Below are 23,816 nucleotides of genomic sequence, written 5' to 3'. Positions count from 1 at the left end.
AAGTCTACAGCTGTTCAAATCCAGAGACTCAGTACTCAGTAGCTGTTCTCATGATACTGCTGAAAATATGAATTGTGTCTATTCCCTGAAGTTCCCAATGTCTAATAACAGTTGCCAATGTGATTTGTTTTTGCTTCTGTAATCCCTCCAGCATGGCTGTGGAAATTTTGTGCGTGTGATACAGTCATACAATCGCACGCACCTATACGTTTGTGGCAGTGGAGCCTTCAGCCCAGTGTGTGTGTATGTCAACAGGGGACGCAGGTCTGAGGTAAATCTCTTTCTATCTATTCATTTTGTGCTGGATCTTACTAGTATTATGCAAACCTCACAAATTTAAAAATGGAAAGAAAGATTAATGAACCAAGTAGGTTTCTTCACCTGTGTAATACAGAAAAAGAACAAATATTCATGGTTTTCTGACAGTCCTGTTGCCAGCAAATAGCAAAGCCATGGTCAAAAACCACACACAAATATGACATTTGTCTAAAATTCCAGTTTTATCAAATGTTGGGCTAAATCTGATGTTACTTTTTATTTGATTTTGTTTGTTTTGTTTTTCTGGTGAATTCATTCCTACTTGTAGCTGGAATTGTCAATAAATACTTGAAAGGAAATAGTTTTTTAGAAAAAAAGTAAATCTTGCAGTCCAACAGCTTTTTATAATTCCCGGGTGATACTGATTGCTGGGAGAAGCACTTTTGTGGACTAAGTGTGCAGGTATGTGAGGATTCACTGAACTTCAGTTTAATATCCATTAGATGCAATCCAAGTGTAGATAACTTTCATCTAACACACAATTTCTGTCCCAGTAGATCCTGTCAGGATGAAACCAGTAAGTTTACTCATCACTGAGAGATCTTTCAGGGTATAAATCCCATTTTCTGTAGGTAGCTCTCCATTTTTTCTATATTCAGTTTCACTATTAATACACTTAAGTATATGAAGTACCAGAAGTCTCATAAATATATTGTCCAGGTTTCATCATTTGCAAGTGAAATGATTGTTTATGTGCAAATGTAATAGGTAATAAATTAAACAACCAGAAGAAAAAAAAAAAAAAAAAAAAGAGTACTTAACCAAGACCCAGAACCTCTGGAGCCTTTGGGTCAGATTCATGTCTGCAGGCACAAGGGTGTGCAGTATATTTTCCAGTAGAATGGGAAGCAGATGTGTTGGGAAGACAGATCAGAGAGTCCTACCTGGAGTTTTGCCATGTAAGGGCAGCTTTAAAAGCTGGGCTTGCTTTTAGGGAAGACACTGGGAAATTCATCACTGATTTCACTGTGAGTAGGATAGGAATTCTGGCCAGGACCCAGGTCTACTACAGAGGTTGCTGGTGGGTGATAAATCGTTGTTTTTCCAGGTAGGTTTGCATGTATCTCAGTGATTTTTGGTAGATCACCTGGCTCCAACCTCCTTGGCAGATGATGTAGTCTGAATCACTACACTTTCATTCCTAATGGATTATCTGAGAGGTTCATAGGCCTGGATTTAAAAGTACAAGCAAGCAGAATGGGGTGAATAAATCCATCCTCCTAGCTAATAGTCTGGAATAGCTTTGTTTTGAAACTGAGGTCTGCTTCCTCAGGTAATAGCACTAACCCAATTATTTCTTGAAAAATTATTTAAAACATGGAAAATGATCTTTTATTAATTAATGAAAAGTCATTTATGAGCTTAAGTAGTAGTGCTGCAGAGAACTTTGAATCTCTTTATGTGAGGAATTTTGTAAACTCTATTTGGAAAAAAAAAAAAGCAAACAACAACAACAAAACACCAACACCAAAAAACAAAGATATGAGTTCTTTATGTGCATGAGCTCCCCATAATATAAGATGTTAAATTTTGTAAGTTAAAAATAAAGATACATGTCTTGGAAGACCAGAATTGGCTTAATTTTGCCTGTCTGTATAGCTACATGCCTATGATCAATTGATTAAATAAACTGCTGTTTCAGATGTCTGGAGTCTGTCAGACACTTGACTGTAGTCATTGCATGCTCAAAGTCCTTACTTGTACAGGCCAACAATAGCATAACGGTTTAAAATCAAGCATTTCCTTCTGAACCAATTGTATACGTAAGTACATGTCTAGTTAATACAACAGAATAAGAAACTATGTAATGCTGATGGGACTAGAGATAATTCTTTTTTTTTTTCTTTTCTTTTATCATTTCACCTTGAATTTAGTACAGTTTTAAATGTACGGAAGGCTGTTTTTACAGGTGTAAAACTGCTGTTTTAGAATGCACATCTGTTTTTCTCTAGAAGCTACAAAGACTGACATTAAGAGAAATATCCAACCATCATAAGAGCTAGGCCTGTTTTCCTCTTTTGTCTCCACATAATCCCATGGAAAAAGTGGTTTCATTGATTATGCAGAGTGTTGCCCTTTTCCCTGAAACAGAGCTTAAAAAGTAATTCATTTTCTTGCTTGGCACACTTGATACTTTGGTCTTTCATAATGACTCTCTTAGTCACCAAAATATATTTTAATGGCAAAGTAGATGCAAATAGAAGCAAATGTAATCACTATGTGAATTAATTATATACTAAAAAGTAGTTTAATATATATGAAAATCAAGTGCAATCCTAGAGCTAGTTTAATACTGCAGTAATGGACATTTTGAATTGGTAAATAGTGTTATAATGTAGTAGAGATTAACATCAAGCTGCATATTAATCTAGGAGTAAGCCAACAACAGAAAAAAATCCACCCAAGATTATATTAGAAACTTCATACTTACATTTTTAACATTGTTTTAGAGGGCTTATTACAGAAGTTATAGATAAGATCTCTGTGATTAAATTAGGAAAACAGAAGAGGGAAAAAGGAGATAGGTGATAAAGGATATGAAAACTTCCTGCTGTAGGTTAGCATATCAGGTTGGTAGTATTCAATTTGCTGTTGCCAGGTGGCTGTACAGTGATCTGTGTGGTTTCCCCATTCCACTGCAATTTACTTTAATTGTTAAAGAGAATATAAGGAGTTTCTGCCCTCAGTCAAATACTTAAAACATTGGCATCTATATCATAGAAACCTTTCTTTGGAGGTTTTTCTTCAGCTAATAGATATATTTTAAGTTTGGTTGTTGTTGTTTGTTTTTTGTTTGTTTGTTTGTTTTCCTTTAAATTTTATCTTTTAACATTTTATTAGAGATTGTAAGATTGTTATAGGATGCTAGGAACAAGTTGTTTGTTGTAGTATATAATGACAGTAACACAAATAGATGTGCTATGTGTGTCTATCTCTGCTATTACTGACTGCAGTTTTTAAGGAATGGAGTCAGGCAAAAGTCCTTTCTTGCTTAGCATACAACATTCTTCAGGGTTACCAGGACCTGGGAAGGGAAGAAGTGCACTGAGATGGGAGAATCTTCTAAAGACTGTTCATATTTCAAGCTGTAGTCCAGATTTCCTTGACTTTGCCAAATATATTTCTTATTTATGAATCACATGAAATATAAACAAGATTCCTTACCAAGATTCTTAAAGAGCAAAAGAACCTGAAAGATTTAAGGCTACAGCAATAGATATTAATAAATCATCTGTCACTATGTAACTGGAGATGTCACTGAAGAAAATGTGTGATTTTGTGTGTTGTTTTTTGTTGTTGTTGTTGTTTGTTTGTTTTTTCTGTTTGTTGTTGCTGTTTTTGTGGTTTTGGGAGTTTGATAACTCAGTAAAGAGTAAAAGATTTATATTATTACCAAATCACAGAATTATAGTTATCATAAGATAATTGTATTTAATATATACTATTGTTCTAGTACTTTTATGAAAAATGTTTTAGCCTAGTATAATTATCACCAAAGATTTGGCAAATAAATTATAAATAACTTCAGAAATACAGAAATTCAGATGTAATCTTCACAGCTATTATTGTAGACATCAGTTAACCTTTGAAAAGCATACCTGAGCTAAGGAAAAAAATCTTTGTTTCAGTGTCTTAAGTGTATAACTAGAAAATAGCTTGGTGTCAATTAAAAAAAAATCTAAAAAAATGATGTGAATCTGCATAAGAAATATAAATTGCTGATAGTACAAAAAAAAAAAAAAAAAGTAAAAAAAGTGCCCAGCAACCTTAAGCGTTGTTAATGCAGGAAAAATCTCTTTACATCTGATGGTTTCTAAAATGAGAAGTGACATACAAATTTACGTTGCAGGAACAAATCTTCAAGATCGACTCCAAGTGTGAATCAGGGAAGGGACGCTGTTCTTTCAACCCAAATGTGAACACAGTGTCTGTTATGATCAGTAAGTAAAAGTACTCCAAGTCTAAATCTGTATGATCATGGATAGTGGGGAATGGTGGGATGACTGGATGAGCAGGGCACAGAATTCAGCCTCCAAGATGAATCCCTTATGCCTATGCTGATGAGCAGAAAAGTTGTGCCCATTCTCATTACAAGTATTACATGAAATAAGGATGGACATACAAATGAAACACAGAAATAAGTTGTTGAGAGGGAGAGAAAAACAGAAAAGGAAAGATTGTTCCTTTTCCAGCTTGTACATATTTTCCCAGGGTCAGTTTCAACTTTCTATTACGCTGCCTAACATTTTATGTTTAAACAATTTCTGACCTTGTTCATCCTAGACAACACTTGTGTCTCATTTAATCATTTGTTATTCTCAGAACAGCCAGGCAAAAATAAATAAATAAATAAAATAAAAAAGTCCAAAGACTTTAGTTAGTTTGATTTTCATTTTTGCTAGCATCTCTGCTGTAGAGCCCACCAGCTCTTGCGAGGCTTTTCACTCTGCAGTTGGCTTTCTACCCCCCAGATTTTGCAATTTTCTCCCATATGAAAAGTCAGAAACTGACACACATCAAATATTCTTGTGAATTGGTTATGGGTGTACTCAGCAACTGTGAGATATCTTACACACACATAATTACTGCATTGCCTAACCGACCACCTAAATGAAACCTCAAGGGAGGATAGACTTTGTGCAACTCAAGTCGAGGCTCACTGTATATGGAAGGAAAAGTGTGTATAAAAGAGTACAATCCGTCCTTCGGTTTATACTGGGTGCTTTGCACTATTCAGGCAGTGTGAAACACCTGTAGGAGGAGTCAGGAAATAAAACAGTTATTAAGACAGGATCAGGTCCCCTTGGTCCCATTTTACTGCCGTTGCAGGGGAGCCCTGCAACAAGTACTTTCTACTTGGCATGCCACCTTTCACGTTTGTAATATGTTCAAAGACCTCTAGTTCCAAAACCTTGATATTTTAATATGTGTCTGATCCTTGCTACATTTTTGGCTATGAATAGAAGTTACACAGATTTTTCAGGCATTTTTTAGAAAAGACAACTTTGTGCACACAAATACTGGATTTTTCACCCAAGGTTTATGAAGGAACAACAAATGATGTTTGTACCATTTGGCTTCCACTGAAATTAAAGCCTAATATAAACATATTGAGGCAGATATTTCCTTTTGGGATATATTGGGTCTCCTAAACCTTAAAAAAAAATATCATATAGTTTATCCTACATAGCATGTTCAAAGTATAAATTGATGATTTTTTTTATTCCTTGTTACAAATACATTTAATACAAAAGAGAAATAATTTCCTTCACTGAGCTATGAACTTAAGAACCTTTAAAAGACAGAAAAGTGCTACCTAGGTACCTTAGGTACCTCCCTGAACCTTGGCTGCACTTACATCTTTATATCCTCAGTGATCTTTGTTCAGTGTTTACAGACACTTGCTGTGTAAAGAAAATATATGTTCAAAGCCAGCGATGGATTAATCTGCTACAATTTATTGCTGGTTTGGTATTGTCAAGTGAATTTTTAATGTCATTAAAGAATAAATATAAATTCCTACGGTATTTTATGAAAGCTTATTAAAGTACATTGTTTCTGAATTTCTGAATTACTGTATATACAGAATGCTGGGTTTTTTTTGGTTGTTGGTTTGGTTTGGTTTGGTTCTGTTTGTTTTAGTTTGGTTTGGTTTGCTTGTTTGTTTGTTTACAATAGATCTGTGGCAGCTTTGTTCATCCAAGTAGAATTTACAGTTTCTTACTTGATCTCTCAGTTATGTGACTGAAGAGACCTTCCCTAGGGTTTGAGTTATCTTTCATGACATAATTCATCTGCAATGTTTAAATTATTCTGCAAAGGTCACATTCTTTTTCAAAACTGTCCCATAGACTGTTTTATTCTTGCTCTCGGAAATCCCTGTTACTGCAAAGTTCTGTTACTTCTTAAGCTTCAGGCTTTAATGAATTTTGCCTCAATGTCCATGGAAGATGGAAAAATGGAAGATTTTGGAAGTCACAGTTTGAATTATGTGGAACTGAGCCTGTGTACTGGGCTCTGAGCGTTCTTCTGAAGGAGGAATTCCTTCCCCTTGCTGCAAAAGATAGAAAATACTGGCAGACTGGTTAAATTTTCCACAACAAAAGAACCATTTTTAAATATAGCTGCAATTTCTTTACAATTTGGGGTATTACCAGCCTGCTGCCATAACACAAAGTATGACCCTAGAATACAGCAGGAAAACTGATTCACCCTTCAGAGGAAAGTGATACTATAACAACAAATTTGAACTTGCTACAGTTTGCCATTGTACAGAGACACTTCTGCATCAAAGTGGTGGAAAAAGTGCTTTGAATAAGCCTGGCAAAACTAATGTGCGTGATTCAAGTCTCTCTCCACTCCAAGGTTCTTACATTCATAAAAGCAGACATACCTCATCGATTCAGTTATTCCCCCAATAACAAAGAGAAGTAGTGTGAACTACTGTGCAGACTTAGTGCTGTGTGGAATTTAAGAATTCAACCAAAAGGAAGTGGAGCTGGCCGATACCTGATACGTGATTAGCAAGTAGATGCTAGGAATGCTTAAGACATAACTAATAGTGTTGCTTTGTAATAGGATTAAAATTTCATTGTGTAGTACTATTATTAATCTGTGTATGTGGAAATTCATAGGCCTGGATTTAGTGAGTAGCATAAGCCCAATCTCCTTCAGACAATTTATTTTGTAATAAAAATAAAGTGTTGATGGTTTGAGGCCATGAGGCCAATATACAAATCAGCTATAAACCACTATAGTTCTACGATCATTCTGTCAATATATGGTCAGGAGCTAAATGCTTCACAAACATGCAGCAAATGTATTTTTTAAATCCCATGTGTATAACTCCTGTCTTCACTGGGAGAGAGGAGAGCAGAAGAGTAGCTGCAATATCTGTTGGCAGCTCTGCAGGGAAGCAGTTATGGCTCTAGCCAGCAATATAAAAATGAAATCTCCAGAGTTTTAATTCTCTCATGAGCCAATATTCTTCCATACTGATGCACATACACACACATACACACACACACAAGCATATAAATAGCTCAAGTGCTTCTGAACCTGTGATTCTTGCCAGTTTGACCACACTCTCTGGGTAGTCCAAGAATTCAGACAAAAACATCAATCAGAGGACCCAGCTGTACTGGAATATATTCAGCCACCACTCCCACTCTGAGACTAGAGTTTATTTTAGCTACTGTTTTCTACTCTGGGGTTTCATTGTCATTAGTCAGTGGAAATTACTTGGTTATTCACAGAGTAGAAAATGATAGTATATGTAATTATAAGTATAATTATACATATATATATTTATGCACACACACACAAACACAGATATGCATTCTGACAGATGAACAGTTTTCTGCTATTCACAGGGAGCAGAAGTTCATAGCTCTGCTAATGTAGGAAGTTGCATGCCTAATTCTGTTCATGCATAGTGACCCTATATTTAGAACGGAGCACATAAAAGGAGACAACGGTTGCTCCATATTGCTCTGCATAAATTTCAATAATACAATTGTCTAGTCTCTGCAATACTGAAGTCAGCTTGAGGCTGCCTATGGCAGCCTCGATAATAGTGTTGGTCAGTATTGACACCAATCCGTTAACTGCAGTAGACGATGTACAGTCTAACTACAGACAATTGCAGTTTACACCAGCAATAAGTCCAGCCCAGTCATTTTGTCTACTCCCATAACAAAGCTTTTTAAAGTATTTATTTAAAAACATGAATGTGATGCTTTTTGATAACATTAGCCTAATTTTCCAGTGATCCTTAGCAATGAATATTTAGTAACTAAATTTTCTATCAAAGAAAGGTTCACCACATATGTGGTTCATCTGTGGCATTAATTATGCAGTACTCTAAAGTCCTTGATCAAAATCTGATGATTCTCTCTCATTGAGATTGTTTCTTCATAAATCAAGGGAAACATCACTCTCATGGCCTAATACTTATGAGCGTAGACTCCTGCGTGAATAAAAAGCTGATGAGGTTAAAATAAAAATAGGTTAGTAAATACGTATTTTCCCAAAGCCACAACAATGCTTCCTCTCCATTTCAATTCTTTGCAGATGAAGAGCTTTTTTCAGGAATGTATATTGATTTCATGGGGACGGATGCAGCCATTTTTCGGAGCCTCACCAGGCGGAATGCAGTGCGAACAGACCAACACAACTCCAAGTGGCTAAGTGGTAAGAGGCCTTTGTTTTACTAGGGCTTTTCATGTATGTCACAGAGATTTTGCTTTGTTTTACTTAAAAATAAAGAGTTTGTTTTTTAAAGAGCTCTTCTCTGAATTAAACTTATGAAGTTGGACCATGAAGAAATATGTGCAAGTACATACTATAGACAATGCACAACTCTAGGTGACTCTCTGAAGGAACCAACCTCATGGGCCACCCTACCTGATGCTCTATTTTGCATTATGGATAAACAAAATCTTCAAGGAAAAGTGTGTGAAAACCTTTAAACAGCAAGTTATCAGAAAATCTGTGATCTAGGGATTTGCCTTCTTCACTTCTAAATACATAAGACTCTGACTTAGATTAAAAAGTCCCCTGAGGTCTCCCTTCACTTTCCATTCACTTCACTGAGGTCTCCCTTCACTCTCCATTGTACTTTAACATAGGAAATTCCCCAGAACAAGTGTTCTGCAGGTACTAATGCCAATAGAAGTGTTTGACAAACAAAGCATTGCAATAACCTAGTGCACAGCCATGCATGTCCTAATATACATTTTAAAGCAGAATACTGGTAGAAGCACTAGTGTGCTTTGTATTTTTAAGTATATACATATTTCAGAAATCATATGCTTCCTATTACACATTTCTATTTTTTTTCTCACTAGCTCTCTTTTGCAGTGTTTCATGTACTCTTGACTGTTTACCAGCCACTGATATGAGCTCAAATGCCGTTAAAGTATTTGCATACCCTACTCTCCATCTCAGTGTTACAAGAGCTGTTTTCCTATTATTTATTTATTTTTAAGGTACCTTATTTATTCCTCTCCTAATTATTATTATTATTATTATTATTATTTAGCTTGCTTTATTTTTTTTACCTCACTGAGTCTTTCCTGAAGTACCTGTGATAGCACACTGATTCTTCCCTCTTTGGCCTCCCAGTCTTTGAATTGCTGTAGAAAACTAACACTCCTGATTCTGTATTTGAATTGCATTTTTAGAAATTCACTGTGGGATAAAATCTGAGGCAGCAGAACCTTAAGGCTGCCGGCTTGAAACAATTTACCTAGTGATATATGAAACATACAGACACAGGTTTAGAGCATATCCCTTAACCGACCACAGCAGTACCTCTATATACAATGTTTCCTTGAAACACTCATTAACTGTTAAATCATTAACTACTTATACTGCTTATGCTGATACACCTTTTGGTTTCATCTTTTTGGTACACTTTCATTTCAGAGCCTATTTTTGTGGATGCTCATGTTATCCCAGATGGTACTGACCCCAATGATGCCAAAATCTACTTCTTCTTCAAAGAGAGACTGACAGACAACAGTGGCAGCACCAAGCAAATTCACTCAATGATTGCAAGAATATGCCCAGTAAGAACTATTTTAATCATCATGTTGTGGGACAAGCTGCTAGTGAGACATGACAAGTTAAATGACTATGGTTCATTAATATGATTGAAAATCATCTGATATATTAAAGTAACTCCTTGTTTTAGCTTCCACATTCATAAGTGATGCTATTAAACATGCAGCCATGCAGCAAGGGTCTGAACTTGTTATGTATAACTGGTCAAATATAGAATGATAGGCAAAAATAGAGATTCAGGAATTTGTGTATTCCTCTGACTGGCTCAGAATGGTTACCAATGTTGAATTTCTAAACATTCTATCCTTGTCAACAATCAGATACACCCATTGCATAGAAAAACTGAATTATAGAACAGCAGTCTTTCATACACGCACACACACACACAAAATTTTCATGTTGGAAACATGTTGGAAATATCGGAACCGAGCTTTCAAATGTGTTGATTTAACTTACAGATATTGCTTTCACTTTTACAATGTCCATCCTTTCTGAGTTCTTTCATTATATGTGTGAGCCTAACTTTAACAATATGCATAAGAAAATTAAATACAGGAGGTACGGCTACTCATGTGCCGTAATTAATTTTCAACCACAGCACTCTTCATTGTCTCTATTTCCTTTTTCATATCTGTAATCAACTGTGTATGGAAAATTATTGAAACAGTTATTAATATCTTTGGTGAAATTAATTTTTTTAATGAATGAAAAATTATAAATGAACAGTTACTACTAGCCTTTTCATTCCTCTGTTTGGAAAGGTTCAGGAAGATAATTGTGTTTGTTTATTCCCTGTCTTTAATCTGGATCTTCTTTAAAATTTGATGCTTTGTGATGTTGCGCATAGGCACGAGGGTGTGGTCAAGGTTGAGTTAATGTAGCTCTGGCAGTTTGATGAGGCATGTGATATGTTTTATAATCTCCATTTTCTATATTTTTGTGAAGGTGCCCAGAGGCCTTTTTGGGTATTTTGCAAGAAGACATTTCACACTATTATAACTGTATTTGTTATTGTTACTGTTGTAATGAAGCCCAGATGATTTTTGAGAGGCCTCAGCCTGTTTAGACTTACACTGAAGTCAGTGGCAGAATCCCAAAGACAATGAAAACAAGTCTGAGCCAGTCATACTTGTATACTTGTATACCATCATATTCATATATCAACACATTTGAGACAGGCCACATGTGTTAGTAAAATAGTGCCAAAGGAAACCCAGCAAAAGATCTCTTATAGATCACCCAAAAAGTCTGATTACCAGCTATAGGAATAAGAAACAAGGAAGAGAAACAAGCACAGCATTTCAAAATCACATTTGGCTAGCTTCTACATTACCTTTTTATCACTTGTCTTGGGTGACATTGTATTATGCCATTTAGAAGATGCTGCTCTTGTCTAAGGTGTTCACCAGCAGAATGAGGCAGGAACTATCACCTCTGCACTGCACAATCTGGTTTAGCAATTATCATTTCCACTGTGTTTTGGAGAGAGATGGAGACATCCTTGAGTGAGCTGTAACCAAGCTAGCTCTGGACCAAGTTAGCAGGACTTGCAACAGTGCAAATCTAGGTAGCATTATTTCTGATTTTAGAGCATCCACCTCATGGGTTAGCATAATTTATTAGATCACATGGAGCTATACTGCTCTCAGAACTAGAAGAAACATCCCTCCATAAGACTATTGGATCTTTTAGAGGTAACATGGATGTCTCTCCTCACTAAGTGTCTGCAAATGATACAGACATTTACAGTCTTTTCCAATCTTATTTCTGCATACATGACTTCTGCACAAAATTTACCGCCTGACCATCCTAAGCTTTCTAGCCCAGCACAGAAAATCTGCTTAGAAAATGCTCTCTTGTTTTTTGAGTGATTAGATGGGGGGGGGGGGGTGAGGGTTAGTTTTAACTATAATTTATAATAGATATAACAGTAAAAATGTCTAGATGATGGGATCAGTTTAACTTGAAGAAAATGAGGGAAGACACAACAAAATGTTAGATGTGTTGTATTTTGTTTTTCTAAAAATTATATTCCTTTCCAGAATGATACAGGTGGTCAGCGTAGTCTTGTGAACAAGTGGACAACTTTCTTGAAAGCAAGACTCGTGTGCTCTGTAATGGATGAAGATGGAACAGAAACATACTTTGACGAATTAGGTATAGCAAGAAAATTGCTAAAAGGTTTCCTCTAAATCCTGCACCTGGTGCATATTATTGAACACATTATAGGCTTCCTATGGCTCCTTAGTGAGGAGAGAGTTAGCAGTGTTCACCTGGAGAAGAAGAGGCTAACAGGGGATCTCATCAATATGTAAAAATACTTGGAGGGAAGATGCAATGAAAACATAGCCAGGCTCTTTTCCATGATGCCCAGTGTCAGGACAGGAGCAATGGGCACAAGAGGTTCTATCTAAACATAAGCAAGCACTTTACTCTGTGGGTGCCAGAGCACTGGCACAGGTTACCCAGAGAGGTTGTGGGGTTTCCGTCCTTAGAGATCATCAGAAGACATCCGGGCAGCCTGCTCTATGTGCATGAGAAGGCCGTTGGACTAGTTGGACTCCAGAGGGTCCAACCTACCTCAGCCTTTTTGTGATTCTATGATGTTGTGATTCTCTGAAGTCACTGACATTGAAATGTTGGCCATGCAGAAACCCACAGCAAAATTCCCCTGACAATTTTATGCTGGGAAATGAAAAAATTCTTGTTACAACTGTCTGGGTAATGATGATTATCTTTGAAATAAAGGTAATCAATATTGATTTTGTAAAGGAATCCCATAAGAAATGAATTAATATTTGGAAACAAACATGTAAGTGAAGTTCATCATTATTTTGCTTCTAGTTGGGATTATGACAGAAATTTTAAAATGTGTATCTCTTTGAAACTATTCATATGTGTAGCATACTGCCTTTTCATAATTGCTTCTCTTTTTTGATCATTGGGCAGAGGTCTAAATTTGATAGTTCCAGATGATACTTGTAAGTGCTTTTACTGGCACCAGCAGTAACATTATGAATAAATGTAATTCAGGGTCTTAGATTTTCAGTTCAGCATGTAAAACACTGTAAATATTCAGTGAATAATCTATACAGTAGTTACAAGAGCTTTCCTTTCAATGAGGAATTAATAGATGCATATTTTGATACTTAGGTGCCTAACAACAATATTGGAAAGTTTCAAATTTGATGTTGTCTATAGCTGTGATCCACAAAGACATAGTTCTAAATTCAGGTGTTGTGAGATTTGCTGTCTGTATTAGTATAAAAATAAAACAAATAGCTAATCTCTCTTCATCCCCAACCCCCACTCCTCCTTCCACACATGTTGCATATGATTTTTATCTTCTTTCCATGGTAATCTGTCTCCTTTGGCATTATTCCTCATTTTCATAATAAGAAACAGGGTACGTAGTCTTTATTGCTTGATATCTTTACAAGTGCTTGGTGTACTTTCCTGGTTCAAGGTTACAATGGAGCATGATATACCTAGGAGCAGATCCTAAATTTCTATAACTGTGCAAGGTGCTTTGAGGAGTAGCTTTCAGAATTTCTCCGTGCTTAACATCTAACCACTAAACTTTCAGAGATGTAATTTATTAGCTTAATCCTCTACAACAAAGCAGCAGGAGAACTGTTCTTATTTTTTTTGCATGACAAAATGCAGGATCATACAGAATACAAGATAACATCCTCAGTGTGAGTTTCCAGCACAATCCTGTGGCAGAGAGGAAGAACACAACCACAGCTGGAAATTCAGAAAACTCTGGGAGCAATGAAATGCATTCTTCTGTTTTCATGTATAATGCAGAAGAGTATAACATTGCCAGTCCTGCATGGTGAAGTCTTCCTTTTGATATATTTGAAAGAATGTTTAAAAACTTCAGACGGTAATGAAGGAGACAAGCTAAATGGCAAGCTAAAGAATGTATTTTCTTTTTAAAAGCTCATTTTTTGTGCGATGTAACATAAGTTTAAGAAGTGACTTGATTATAGTCAGTTAGTTTAGAGCATTTATAAGAAGAAACTGTCAGAGACTAAAGCATTTTTCATTTAAATGTAAGAAAAGTGATCAGATCAGAGGTAAAGTTGAGCAAATTCAATTCAGCAAGTAGGTACTGTTTCCATAGTGCAGTTAATAAATCCCTACACAATGAAGGCTTGCATCTCTCATTGTCTTTACTGCAGAACTGTATGTCATTCCTATCATGTTGAAAATGAGCTAATGGGAGGGCATCTAGAGTGTGTACGGCATGTAAAAAAAAAAAAAAAAAAAAACAAAAAACTCCTCATTACTCTGCTTTGGCTTATATCTAAGTGAACTCTTTGTCTTTGACCTACTGCCACTTAAATATTTGACTACTACTAAACAACCTGCTGAAATGAGATCCAGCTGAGAGAAATGTGAGACATGGATGGTGAAATGGATATTTGAAAATCTTTGCCTTCTGTCTTCATAAGGCTAGATGGTGTGGAGTTAATTTCTCATTCTGTTTCTGAATGTTCAAATGCAATTTTTTGTTTATTTATTTATTTATTTATTTATTTATTTATTTATTTATTTATTTTTACAGAGGATGTGTTTCTTTTGGAGACAGATAATCCCAGAACAACGCTTGTGTATGGAATTTTTACAACATCAAGGTAATGGGGAAATTGAAAAAATTACTTTTCTGAAATTCCCAATTTTCTGTAGGAAGACCAGAAGTGATGTTTTGTGGTCAAAGCTGTCCTGTGCAATGATGCATGTGTCCTGTGACCAGCATTTGTATGCAGAAGGAACAGTCTCAGTTAATAGCATTACTATTGGTATCTTTGGTATCCTTATTAGGATACCAATAATAGACATTGTGTGCTGCTTGAACCAAGCTGCTCCCAAACATACTGGCAGTCGGCACAGGCAAAACTTTTCTGTGGAGAGCCACTTGTTGCTGATCAGCAGCAGAAATCTAAAGAACTTCAAAGCAGTGGCTTGTGTGGTGTTAAGACTGCTTAACACCTCCTGTAGGACAACAAGCACCCTGAAGGATCAAACCTGGAATTCTTACAGGAATGCATATAAATCATTTCCAGTTTCTCAGCTGGTGGATGATCGCACAGATGGCAAATAACCAGTGTTGATTTCAATGAGCTGTGAGAAGGCAAGCCTGTATGATGTTTGATGACATCCTCACAGCCTCAAGCTACCATTATTAGTCAGTAGTGTTCACGTACTGCCTGGTTTAGAAAGCACTCAGTGAACTCCCAAAGCACTTGAAGTACCAGTTATAGCTTACTATGCTGAAACCCCCAACAAAGACAGACCTACAGATGTACCTACAGATGTACCTAATATTGCCATTTCTACTTTGTTTTCCCCTTTTCTCTCTTTCAACAAATACAGGTAGCATACAGAGTAGAAATAGTTACTGCCTATTAATTTCTGATATGCTATCCTGTAATTTTAGCTGTTATTATGTAAGTTCAAAAAGGGGTGAGGGGGAGTGAGGGGAGAAATGTCTGTTTAATCTTCTTCATTTTATTTCATTTGCTTGATTGAATCAACATGATTTTTAAGTTATTCCCATGAATTCTCTAAAGGCAATTTCCAATAAAATAACCCTTGCATTAAAAAAAAAATGTTATTTTATTTTATTTTATTTTATTTTATTTTATTTTATTTTATTTTATTTTATTTTATTTTATTTTATTTTATTTTATTTTATTTTATTTTATTTTATGTTATTTCTCATGTGGATCCAAAGATCTGCATTTTCAAATGTGTGAACTGGCCAGGAAAATATGATTTTATAATGCTAAATTGGGAAAACAGAATTCCATAACTTGTAAACATCTGGTACAATCTACATTTTATGATTCTTACTGCACAAAAAGAAAAAATGCTGAGGTTATGTTTAGCAGTAAAACCACACTTATGATTAGGCTGTGGATGCAACATGCCTGAATTGGAAACACTTATACCTAATTCTTCTGGTATTCCTGCAGTGGAACTGAGGTTTGGAGTTGCAAGACCATATAGGGTGACAACAAAAAGAAAAGTTCACTTATTCCCGGCTCTTAAGTTGTTTTTACTCTACTGAGGCTCTTGCACTTGTGCATTTCTGTTTTTATGAACCAGTAGTTTATGGTTTCTTTCTTTTCGTTTGGTTGAATGTGTTACATAGTTAAAAAGAGTGATGATAATGATTTTTATACCTTGGACTTTCCTTTATCTTCACCTTTGTACACTTCCAACTTGTAACAGTGGCAAGAGAGAAACATCCCACCAAATAATAACTATTAGTGCTTTTATCTAAACCATACTGAGGGAAACCAAGCAATATTGAGGCAAATTATTTTGGTGACATAATCTGCTGTAAATCTACCATAAAACATCTGGACAGATTAAGTACATTTTTTTTTACAAACCTATTAATTCCTACTAAAATTTCCACAAATATCATAATCTATCTAAAAGGTTTCTCTTGCTAATACATATGTAGCTGAGGGCAATGTGGATTGCTGGCTAATCTACAGCACTTTGTTTGTTTAGACACTATGTCTCATAACTGCAGATTTGAACTTTTTTTTTTTTTTAGTTTTCTTCTAGAGTGATTTGTCCTGGTCAATTAAAAGCAGAGAGTTACTTGGATTATCTTCATCCTATAATTGACATTGGGTGTATTTTAGACTGTCTGGAGTTTCAAGTTTGTTAGGATAAATATCCAAAACCTTAAAAAAAAAATAAATAAATAAAATAATGACAGTCAGACGTAGCATCACACTGCGAGTTATTCCTCTAGTGCCTTCCAATGTCACTGGCTGATACAGGCCATTCAGGGCTTGCACTGTTAGAGGAGATATGTGAGACCCAGATGGACCCAGAGTAGTAGAAAAAAACAGAAGAGACCTCTGTTTCTCTTCAAACTTGTGTCTTCAGACACATCAAACTTTGAGTCTTTTGAAGGAGTTCTCTAAAACTAGTTTTATGGGACATTTTAAAGCCTCTATAGGAGAAATTCTCTTACAGCCACAACCTACCCTCATTTTGCTTAGAAAAGTTGGCAACTTATTGTAGTATTTTAACCAATAGTAAATAAAAAAAAAAAATCAAAACATGCTGGATGTTTTGATTAACATTTTCACAGAATCACAGAATTTTCTAGGTTGGAAGAGACCTCAAGGTCATCGAGTCCAACCTCTGACCTAACGCTAACAGCCCTCCACTAAACCATATCCCTAAGCTCTACATCTAAACGTCTTTTGAAGACTTCCAGGGATGGTGACTCCACCACTTCCCTGGGCAGCCTGTTCCAATGCCTCACAACCCTTTCAGTGAAGAAGTTCTTCCTAACATCTAACCTAAAACTCCCCTGGCTCAACTTAAGCCCATTCCCCCTCGTCCTGTCACCAGGCACGTGGGAGAACAGGCCAACCCCCACCTCGCTACAGCCTCCCTTGAGGTACCTAAAAAGAGCGATAAGGTCACCCCTGAGCCTCCTCTTCTCCAGGCTGAACAAGCCCAGCTCCCTCAGCCGCTCCTCGTAGGACTTGTTCTCCAAGCCCCTCACCAGCTTCGTCGCCCTTCTCTGCACCCGCTCAAGCACCTCGATGTCCTTCTTGTATTGAGGGGCCCAAAACTGAACACAGTACTCGAGGTGCGGCCTCACCAGAGCTGAGTACAGGGGGACAATCACCTCCCTAGCCCTGCTGGTCACACTGTTCCTGATACAAGCCAGGATGCCGTTGGCCTTCTTGGCCACCTGAGCACACTGCTGGCTCATATTCAGCCGACTATCCACCATCACTCCCAGGTCCTTCTCTGCCTGGCAGCTCTCCAACCATTCCTCTCCCAGCCTGTAGCTCTGCTTGGGGTTATTGCGCCCCAGGTGCAGGACCCGGCACTTGGCCTTGTTGAACTTCATGCAGTTGACCTCAGCCCATCGGTGCAGCCTATCCAGATCCTCCTGCAGAGCTTTCCTACCCTCAAGCAGATCGACACATGCACCTAACTTGGTGTCATCCGCGAACTTACTGAGGGTGCACTCGATGCCCTCGTCCAGATCATCGATGAAGATATTAAAGAGGACCGGCCCCAGCACCGAGCCCTGGGGGACGCCACTAGATTTTAGCCATAGATTTTAAGAGACTCATGGAAGTTTTGTAGTTTATATGTTGTTAGGGAGTTCTGGAAACCTGTGCTGAGCTTGGCAACACAACATTTATAAAACTTTTGTCTCACTTAAGTCAGCATTATTTTTGCCACCAATTTCACTGGGACCAGGTTATATATATATTTTTTATACTCAACATTTGGAAATTTTCCTATACCACTGCTGGGTTTGTACATCCTTCCCTCTTTTTTTCAGTTCACTGTTCAACAAGTTTCTCCGGCTTAACATGTAATGGTGTATTTTGGGAAACTAGATTAGTTGATTTAAAATATCAGTAAATACACACTATATAAGTATTAAACTATAGTAAATTGTAGAGGTATCTTTCATCACTGGGACATGCAAAACCATGGAAAATATATAGAAAAGATGGTAGCTTAAGATATTAACTTTTTCCTTCTGTCTTCTAGCTCAATATTTAAAGGCTCAGCTGTGTGTGTGTATCATTTATCTGACATCCAGACTGTGTTCAACGGGCCATTTGCACACAAGGAGGGACCAAACCACCAGCTGATTCCATATCAGGGCAGAATACCATACCCGCGGCCTGGCACTGTAAGTACAAGATATGTTTATGCAAGCTTGCCAATTACTTGTCTTTGTTTAATACATAAATAGATCTTATTTATTCCAGGAGAATGGACTGTATCTGACTATGGCATTTAGTTACAGTTCAGAACAATTTTATTTGCTTCTCAGCTTACCATTTGAATCAGGTAGTATCTGGAAATCTTCTAGAAGGAATTAAGTCATGCAAAATATTTATCTTTCTTGCTCTTTCTGCTCAAAAAGGTGATAAGATATTTCATTAGATGGCACTTAATTTTTTTACATGTACATTTTCATTTTGTGCGTAGGTTTTAGCAAAAGATAGTTACATAAGCAACCCTAAAAAGACAGCATTATGAGTGTGTTTGGCAGTCTGGATCCAAAATTTTGGTTTCAGCCAGTGTGACTTTTCCATAATACTCTAAAGTTCTGCAGCTCCACCATGATTCTTGGAAGGTGAAGGATGAAAACAGGGCTTCTGGGACTTGTTCTTTGACAAGATCTAATACCCTGTCAGGTACTGAGTCTTAGGAAAAAGACACAGAAATGAGTTTTCATGCCAGTCAGTTCACAGTAGTCTTCCTCTGCAAAAACACTTCTTCTATGCCTTGAAAATGTTTCAATACCTTCTTTCATCATGAGTGGTAATAATCCAGTAAATACCACCATGAGTGGTAATAATTCAATAATCCAATTAGTGGATTAGTGGTAATAATCCAATAAATCTAATATATTCATATAAAATAATTGTTATACACCAAATGGTGTATAAAAAATCCTGTTGATGCAGCTTTGCCTTTATTTACTTATCTCTCTATTTTTTAATTTAGATTTAGCAGAGCTATGAAATTTTCAGATTTAATGAAGAATATATAAAGTTTCTCCAGGATCTTCCCTAAATCCGTATTTGTTAAAAGAAGTATGGTAGTGTGGACTTCCATTGATTCTCATGAAGAATTTTTAATAAAGTATCAGAATTTAATAAGTATGCGCAGAATCATAAATCTACTCTCAAAGTTGTAGTTATTTTTTTAGATTAATTTTTTTTTGCTTTTCCATTTGTCACAAGAAATTAAGTTTTGTTTTAATTTTGCAAGTAGCTACAAGAACATTTAACCGTATTGCCATTTCATTCATTTTCTTCTTTGTGCTGCATATCTTATTCTTTCTATTTGTTTCTATCTCATACACTAGTGCTCAGATATATAGAATAACTTTGTCTCTTTCAACAATTCTTCATATTTTACTGCAGTTTTTAGTGGTTGTAAGATTTAGAATTTCATGTCCACAGATCTCTAAAATTAGCTAATTGGTATGTGATGTTCCACTAATTTCTAATGCTAACAGTAGTATTTCTTTGCAATTAATTCATACAGCTCTAATCTAATGAGTTCACTGAGGCTTTAAGCTTAAATTTTAAAAAACACAAAATTAATGGTCCATTTAAATGGGAAGTTACATGCTTTTGCAAATAGTCACATTTTAGAATTTATTGCTGCTTCAAAATATTGTATTTGTATTTCCTCAACTCCTCAACCACTGCCATGGTTCACCTCATGGAGACTTAGGAGCTGTTCCAGGTGGGCCTGAAGGAATTGAGCAGCACAATGGAGAGGGAAAAAAAAATCATATTTAGATATAACTTTCTGCAGATAACTTTCTATAACTTTTATAACTTTTTATAACTTTCTTCCTTTTTCAGACATGCTGGTGAGCTTTTAATTTAAAGATAAATTCTTAGACCATAGCTCACACTGAAAATAAAGATGAAAGAGCTTTTAAGGTGATCACTGCTCTTCTTTAGATAACTAAATTTTCTGTGTTTCCTCACAATTCAGCCATAGCACAGTATCCTGGAGTTGTATTTTCTAAGATGGGACTTCTCTGTTTTTGTTTCCTGTACTGCCAAAACACTCCATTTTTAATTTTATTTTATTTTTTACATGTATACTACAAACTCTTTTTTAAATTATATCAAAACATCTTTAAAAATCAGGTTTTTGTTTTCGTTTTTGTTTTCTGTTCAGAAATTGTATTCAAGGGATTAGCTTTGAATATCCAAGCTTGCAGATTAAGGGGCTTGAACATCTTTCCTCTGGAACATAAATTATATGCTACTTGTAGGATGCTGAACTAGACATGGATGATTTATATATATATATAATTCAGAAAATCCTACTTTATAGTTGCTTAAAGAGATATTAATACTAAAACTTTGGACAGAAGTGAACATTTTTTGTGTTTCAGTACATTGAATAAACAATGAAAAGTCTTCAATATAGCTTCAGTAGGATTAAATAAAGAAATACATTCATTTGGTCATAATCAATTCCGCAGAGTTTGGCTGCTGTTCACCAAATACCAATGGTTTCTTATTTCTCCACAAGCAAAACCTACTTATGGAGAAAAGAAACTACATAATTGGCAGCTTCCTACTAAATTCAGTCATGTTTGAGGACAGTTTCCATTTTTCAGTTTACAGAAATAGTTTTTTTACCTACAGAATGTTGAAGAATATACTGTAAATTAAAGAATTATGTTTCTCTCTGTAACCTCACTGCACAGTGATCAACTGTGAACATAATTATTGTGTAGCTGAGTCCTTTGATTTGTGAAGAATACAGATTCAATCCCTCAAGGAAAAGGAGAGTTTATAGTGTTCTTCAGTAACACCTTTTGCTTGGTATAGGTTTATATAAGGAGTAGCAAAAGAATGAATTGATTAAAGATGTTTTTAAAGACTTGCTCATAACAACTATTTAATCTAAGTTTTTAGGGTCATACTGGGGTGAACTATAGTGTAGACATTTTTTCAGGAAGTCATAGACAAGAGTCTTATGATCTCCAATTCAAGAACTCGAGAAGGATGGAAAGTATCAGAGAAAGTCTTCTTTTAATGGAGCTGTATGGGACAAGAAAGTTTAATTTGAACTGCAGGTGTAATAGAAATTCTTTGGAGATGAACTGGGGTCTGGTAGATCACTGAGAAGAATAATTGTGCTAATGGCCCTCAGATTTATGAAGACAGTTCTGTTTTCACCATTTGCTGCTAATCATAGCAGATAGCACAATACATTTCCTGGAAGACTGTGGATGGAAGTACCACAGAAAGAAGGAGAAGGGCAAAGAAGATTAATAAGAATAAGCTGTCTTAGAGGGGTAGCATGTGGTGTCATTTGGAATGAGAACCAAACGAGTATCCCGAGGTTAAATAAGGGCTCAGAAGGATAAATTGGATAAAACCCCAGATGGGAAAAGAGACCCATATTTGAGCTGAGTTCCACTTCTTCCCGCTGAAGGTAAATGATTGCAGAGTGGTTTCTTTTTAACAAACCCTACCAGAGAAAATTCCACTGTACGTAAATAAATAAAATTATAAAATTAATTAAATAATAAATAAAAAACTATAAAATTAATTAAATAATAAAATTAATTGTAAAATTAAAATAATAAAAAATAATAAATACATGAATAAAAATAATAAATACATAAATAAAATAGAAATGTTGATAAAATAAAATATTTAAAATTAAAAATTAAATCCTAATTGAGACAGCAGCTCATTCTAAAACTTGGGATTAAGCTTCAGTCCCTTTTATACTTGGTTCCTGGTATTACCCAATGAATAGTTACTTAGGTGAACAAAATGGAGCAATTTTTGGCACTCAGGGTAGAACTGACACTCCTCTCTGGTGGTTAGAGGGATCCCCTGGGATGTGAAGACCCAGATTTTAATGCTTGCTTGCATCAGGTAGGCTGGACACATGAGTCATATACCTCTGGTGAGTTTCCTGGTCTCTCAAAGTATGATTCATCTTATACAATTTTAGCCATATAAAAACAGGGCATCTAGTCTGAATTACTGACTACAGAGGAAAGCTAGATGGCTAACTAAGAATAAATGCCTGACTTTGAGACAGCAGAAGTTAGGTGAGGTGAATCTCTCCCTAAACTACTAATTATTTTAATGTCTGTGGTTTTGACCAGAAGTTCCATACTAGACCTAAGAATTGTCCTCATCAAAATAAAAAAGTTTCCATAAAATACTTTGTATTGAACAAATCAACATTTTACAACTGGAAAATATTATATTGAAACATTTCTGAATAGCTCCTGTGCTCCAAGGAATGCTTTACAGCTTAAAAATCTGTAAGCAGGAAAATGAAAGCTCAGGAGCAGCAGTGAAAAGTGAGGTAACAGTGGCTGAAGAAAGTTGTGTCAGTACATCCAGCACATAGTACTAGTTACTAACATAGCCCCTCACTTCTTCCCACGCTGTCTTATTTTAGCTTCAGTCTCAGTAAACGCTTGAGATTTCTAAGACTTCTTTTATTTCCTCACAAAGTCCAGAATGCCTCAGGGCTGCTTATTTGGGTGGTTATTCATTGCATTTAAAGGAGCATCTGGAACACCAGTGGACCTCTGTTATTTCTTGGTTATAGAGGAAAGGATAGACAAGATCCTGTGAATGATCAGCTTTCTCAGGTATCAGATATCCTGCTTCAAACCCATGGTATCGCCTTTTCAAATGAAGATGAGTCACAGGCCCTTTCACAATCACATAACCAAAATAATGTCTAGAGGGTACTGATCAAATTACAGTGAGGTATCAAAATTTACTTTTTACCTTTGTACTACTAATTCTATAAACAAACCAACAAAAACTAGATGCATATTCCCATACAAATCGCTTGGATTTTTTTTCAGCAGGGTGTTCACAGCGTAAGGAATGTGAAAATAATTGGTCCAGAAATATGGATCTTTGCCATCAACCTGGATTTTAATACTGCAAGCTTATGTTTGCCTTATCTGAATTGATGGGAGTTCAAATCATTAAAGTATTTAATTCCTGTTGCTGGAACATAATTACTTTCAGTCAGAGTCTGAAGTACTCTTTCAGGAACTTTGTAAACTATTTGTCAATATTTGTAAATGACTTAGAGAGAAAACCTCTCTGAAAGATGGTAACCATTTTTAAGCATTATCGTGCATGTTTCTTGCAGTGTCCAGGAGGAGCCTTCACACCCAATATGCGAACAACCAAAGAGTTTCCAGATGATGTTGTGACCTTCATCAGGAATCACCCTTTGATGTTTAATCCCATTTACCCAATACACAAGAGGCCATTAATCATCCGGATAGGAACAGACTACAAGTATACAAAGATTGCTGTGGACCGAGTGAATGCAGCAGATGGAAGATACCATGTCTTGTTTCTTGGCACAGGTAA

General features: G+C 36.0%; 1 protein-coding gene across 2 annotated transcripts in view; it reads left to right on the top strand.

Annotated features, from left to right (window-relative positions):
* SEMA3C (semaphorin 3C) overlaps positions 1–23,816 on the top strand; it is a 124,878-nt gene that overhangs the window by 75,680 nt on the left and 25,382 nt on the right. For both annotated transcript variants that reach the window (XM_082766059.1, XM_082766060.1), the window contains exons 5-12: positions 152–271; positions 4,169–4,259; positions 8,392–8,511; positions 9,748–9,890; positions 11,928–12,042; positions 14,459–14,528; positions 18,448–18,592; positions 23,590–23,812. In XM_082766059.1, the coding sequence (XP_082622185.1) occupies positions 152–271; positions 4,169–4,259; positions 8,392–8,511; positions 9,748–9,890; positions 11,928–12,042; positions 14,459–14,528; positions 18,448–18,592; positions 23,590–23,812 (1,027 nt within the window). The remainder of the gene's footprint in view (positions 1–151; positions 272–4,168; positions 4,260–8,391; positions 8,512–9,747; positions 9,891–11,927; positions 12,043–14,458; positions 14,529–18,447; positions 18,593–23,589; positions 23,813–23,816) is intronic.

The sequence above is a fragment of the Aythya marila genome (genome assembly GCF_965140915.1).
Source record: "Aythya marila genome assembly, chromosome: 1".
Taxonomy (NCBI): domain Eukaryota; kingdom Metazoa; phylum Chordata; class Aves; order Anseriformes; family Anatidae; genus Aythya; species Aythya marila.
This window is presented reverse-complemented; position numbering and strand designations above follow the sequence as displayed.